This window comes from Staurois parvus, unplaced genomic scaffold (genome assembly GCF_062004578.1).
Source record: "Staurois parvus isolate SC_StPar_1 unplaced genomic scaffold, SC_StPar_1.0 ptg000126l, whole genome shotgun sequence".
NCBI lineage: Eukaryota > Metazoa > Chordata > Amphibia > Anura > Ranidae > Staurois > Staurois parvus.
Window position 1 is genome coordinate 4,192,505 of NW_028317922.1, and position 4,996 is coordinate 4,197,500.

The window sequence follows — 4,996 nt, forward strand, 5'->3', positions numbered from 1 at the left end:
AATTGTCAGTTAAACTAGTGCAGCACAGTATAGCAAAAAATTGCGTAAATCTATACCATAGTTTGTAGACGCTATAACATTCACACAAAGCAGTCAATATACACTTATTGGGATTTTTTTTACCAAAAACATGTAGCAGAATACATTTTGGCCTAAATTTATGACTAACTTTTGTTTACTATATATTTTTTATAGGCGAAAGTAAAAAATATTGTTTTTTTTTCCAAATTTTCAGTCTTTTTTTGTTTATAACGCAAAACTAAGAAGCGCACAGGTGATCAAATACCACCAAAAGAAAGCTCTATTTGTGTGAAAGAAAGGAACTTTGCCCCTTGTGCTGCTGGTCAGTGAAACTTTGCCCCCTTGTGCTGGTGGTCAGTGGAACTTTGCCCCCTTGTGCTGGTGGTCAGTGGAACTTTTCCCCCCTGTGCTGGCGGTCAGTGGAACTTTGCCCCATTGTGCTGGCGGTCAGTGGAACTTTGCCCACTTGGGCTGGTGGTCAGTGGAACTTTGCCCCCTTGCGCTGGTGGTCAGTGGAACTTTGCACCCTTGTGCTGGCGGTCAGTGGAACTTTGCCCCATTGTGCTGGCGGTCAGTGGAACTTTGCCCACTTGGGCTGGTGGTCAGTGGAACTTTGCCCCTTTGTGCTGGTGGTCAGTGGAACTTTGGACCCTTTGGCTGGTGGTCAGTGGAACTTTGCCCCCTTGTGCTGGTGGTCAGTGGAACTTTGCCCCCTTTGGCTGGTGGTCAGTGGAACTTTGCCCCCTTTGGCTGGTGGTCAGTGGAACTTTGCCCCCTTGTGCTGGTGGTCAGTGGAACTTTACCCTCTTGTGCTGGTGGTCAGTGGAACTTTGCACCCTTGTGCTGGTGGTCAGGGGAACTTTGCCCCCTTGTGCTGGTGGTCAGTGGAACTTTGCCCCCTTGTGCTGGTGGTCAGTGGAACTTTGCCCCCTTGTGCTGGTGGTCAGTAGAACTTTTCCCCCTTGTGCTGGTGGTCAGAGGAAGCTCTGTTATTGAGTTTTTCTTTTAAGACAAAAGATGTTAATGTACGGGTTGTTTTCTCTAAACTACAACCTCAGTATTCAGGTTAATTGCAGTGTTGGCACTTTGCAATACATAAGTGGGTGTTGGGTTGCTGGGCACTCGATCTCTAAAGGTTCGCCATCACTGCCCTAGACCTTACACTGTAATCCTCTCTGAATAAGCAGACATAAAAGAAGGGCTGGTGCTGACTTTGTAAACTACAATCTCTGTGACACCACTACAGGAAATACTGAGGACACAATCAGGAAAAGTGCTACTTATAGAAGGAGGTCAGTACTGTAAATTCTCTCAGGAAAAGTTTCCTCTAATAATCCCTTGTAAAAACAAAACAAAAAAAATACCGGTATCCGCCTGCATCACATTAGAAAACAGTGTTAGCCTACCGAATGTTGACTAGAGCCCCGCCCACCTATCTGACGGAAGTGTGGCACTAGTTCGCCGGAAGTGCCCTGTGTTGCAGCGTTAGGGGAAGAAGAGTCCGCTGTGAGATGAAGCCGGCCGTGGATGAGATGTTCCCGGAGGGAGCCGGGCCCTATGTGGACCTGGATGAGGTGAGGCGGGACGCCCTCATACACTCCCATGCTGAGCCCGTAGTCGTCCTCCAGTACGCCTTCCCCCAGTATATTGTATACGAGGAGGGGGGCTCACACATCACTCTCCATATCTGAGAACATGGGGGGTGTTCTATAGTCTACACCCCGGGGTGTGTGCTGCCACCTCCTCTATACATTGCATACACACAGGCTGAAACTGGTCGGTTTTGGAAAGTTTGTTCAACATTCGAGCTGCTAGTGGACTGGAGTTTATAGTCGATTTTGACAGTAGGCCCAGCTAATGTTGATGGATCAGAAGTGAAAACTTTTACTATTTCAACCAAAGTGTATATGTGTATGTTCTATTCAAAGCGGAAGAATTCCTCTGTCAACTATACTTGTTCCTGCACACTGTTGTGAGGTGTATGCGCCAAAACAAGCAGAGTGGGAGGTCATTTCCTTCGTTTTGGTAATCCTACAAAACAAATGTCAGAGCTTGGCAAGCCATGGACCACAGGGGCCGACAGGTGGATTGTGACCACGGCTCTGCCTTCCCCCAGCCTCTGCTGCTCTCATGTCTCTGCTCAGCAGAGAGCGGGAGGCAGCATGGTGCTAGAGGGAGGGCAGGAGCTGCCTCAGTGATTGGTTGTTAGGTGGACCCAGCAAGCAGTCAGCAGCTCATTAGTATGAACTCTGTCAGCTTCTGCTCTCCTCCACCCTATTCTGTATACTGACCACTGCTCTGCTAAACACAGGCTGGCAAGTAGAGTACCTACCACAGCACTATGCGAATGGGATTGGGTGAAGGGGACATAGCATTGGGTATAGGACACTACAGTTGGGGGGGGGGGGGGTGATGTGAAGGGGGCAGTGGACACTACAGTGGGGAGATGATGTGCAGGGGGCAGAGGACACTATTTTGAGGATTTCAGGACTCTACTGTGGGAGGGGAGGCAGAGGACACCACAGTGGGGGGAGTGTGATGTGAAGAGGGCAAAGGACAGAGCATTGGGGGTACAGAATACTACATTGGGGGGGTGATGTGAAGGGCGCAAAGGACACAACATTGGGGGTACAGAACACTACATTGGGGGGGGTGATGTGAAGGGCGCAAAGGACACAACATTGGGGGTACAGAACACTACATTGGGGGGGTGATGTGAAGAGGGCAAAGGACACAGCATTGGGGGTACAGGACACTATAGTGGGGGGTAGTGATGTGAAGGGGGGGGGTGTAGAGGAAACTACTGCAGGGTGTGGGTGATGTAAAGGGGACAGAGGACAATGCACTGAGGTAGGGGGTACGGAACACTACTGTGACACATATGTGTTCTTCATGCCATCTTTTTATTGGGAGCTAGATATTTTTTTTTTTATTATAGGGTGCCACCTAATACATTCCATGTAGGTAAGTACAACAGGGACCAGGGGAGCAGCACTGTAAAGAGAAACAACTAATACAGTGCTATAACACAACTCCCTGCCCCCCTTATTCAAATTCTACAAAGTGCCCCTGTAAAAAAATGATTACACTAAGTCCCCTACTTACGAACGAGTCCTGTTCCTGGAACGCATGCTTTCCACAGACCCACCGGAGTGGGCCACATGCTAAGACTCTATTAGGGCCTTGACTAAGCTTCCTAAAGGATGCATTCAGTGAAACTAGTTGAGAGCCTAATAGTCGTCACATCCAGTTCTCGTGACGTCACGTCCGGCCACCCCTTCTGGACTGTGGAACGCACGTGGATCCTGAGGGGGATCTCGTCAATCGCAGAATTTTTACATTTGTGCCGATCTCGGGCACTATCTTGTGAGTGCAGTAGCTTTTATACCTTATATTTTTTATATTAATAAAGTACTACACTATCTATAGTCCTTTGTTCCTTTGCCTTGATGATATGGTCATATTCTGGTGCTATGTTTCTGAAAGAAAGGAGGCTTTTGGAGGAAGTAAAGTGGAAGGGCATTATCCATTTTAAGGATATTGAATAACCCACAGCGCTTTCTGACCTTTATTACGGTAAGTGCACTTCTTCCTGTAGTAGGGAATCACGGTGGCGTTGGTACAAGATTTGATATACTAAGACAAGAAAGATTTAACATCACAGTGTTTTGTTGGACTTTGTTGAGTTAGAGACTTTAATTTATTAATGAAATTGGGGTTATTATTTGTGTAAATGTGTTAGCGCCTATATACCCTGTTTTTGTTTGTTTTTCTGTTGCAGTGATTGCACATCACTATAGGACGGCAGCTTCACGCTACAGTGAAGGAAATAAGTATTTGATCCCCTACTGATTTTGAATGTTTGCACCACTCACGAAGAAATGATCAGTCTAAAAATCGAAGGGTAGGTCTATTGTAACACTGAGAGACAGAATAGCATCAAACAATTCAAAAGAAATACATGTCTAACAAATTATGCACTGATTTGCATGTTCATGAGGGAAATAAATATTTGATCCCCTATCATTCATCAGGATTTCTGGCTACCAGGTGTCTTTCATACAGGTAACAAGCTGAGATTAGAAGCAGCCTCTTAAAGGGAGTGCGGATAATCTAATTTTATTACCTGTATAAAAGACATCTGTCCACAGGAGAAATCAAACAATCAGATTCCAAACTCTCCACCACGGCAAAGACCAAAGAGCTGTCCAAGGATGTCAGGGACAAGATTGTAGACCTACCCAAGGCTGGACTGGGCTACCAAACTATCGCCAAGCAGCTTGGTGAGAAGGTGACAACAGTTGGTGCAACCATTCGCAAATGGAAGAAACACAAAACAGCTGTCAGTCTCCCTAGGTCTGGTGCACCATGCAAGATCTCACCTCGTGGAGTGTCAATGATAATGAGAACAGTGAGGAATCATCCCAGAACTACACGTGAGGATCTTGTCAATGATCTCCAGGCATCTGGGACCACAGTCACCAAGAAAACGATTGGTAACACACTATGCAGACAAGGATTGAAATCCTGCAGTGCCTGCAAGGTCCCTTTGCTCAAGAAAGTACATATCCAGACCTGTCTGAAGTTTGCCACTGAACACCTGAATGATGCAGAGGAGGACTGGTTGAAAGTGTTGTGGTCAGATGAGACCAAAATCAAGCTCTTTGGTATCAACTCAACTCGCCGTGTTTGGAGGAGGAGGAATGCTGCCTATGACCCCAAGAACACCATCCCAACTGTCAAACATGGTGGTGGAAACATTCTGCTTTGGGGGTGTTTTTCTGCTAAAAGGACAGGACAACTGCACCGCATCAAAGGGATGATGGACGGGGCAATGTACTGTCAAATCTTGGGTGAGAACCTTCTTCCCTCAGCCAGGGCATTGAAAATGCAGTCGTGGATGGGTGTTCCAGCATGACAATGACTGAAAACACACGGCCAGGGAAACAAAGGAGTGGCTCAAGAAGAAGCACAT

The 4,996-nt window shown here is 46.9% G+C and overlaps 1 protein-coding gene across 1 annotated transcript in view; it reads left to right on the plus strand.

The window, feature by feature from the left end:
- The first annotated feature begins 1,457 nt into the window (after positions 1 to 1,457).
- The window catches only part of COPS9 (COP9 signalosome subunit 9), a 17,941-nt gene continuing 14,402 nt past the window's right edge, over positions 1,458 to 4,996 (plus strand). The window contains exon 1 of the mRNA XM_089672364.1: positions 1,458 to 1,595. Coding sequence (XP_089528490.1) covers positions 1,533 to 1,595 — 63 coding nt within the window. The 5' untranslated portion in view covers positions 1,458 to 1,532. The remainder of the gene's footprint in view (positions 1,596 to 4,996) is intronic.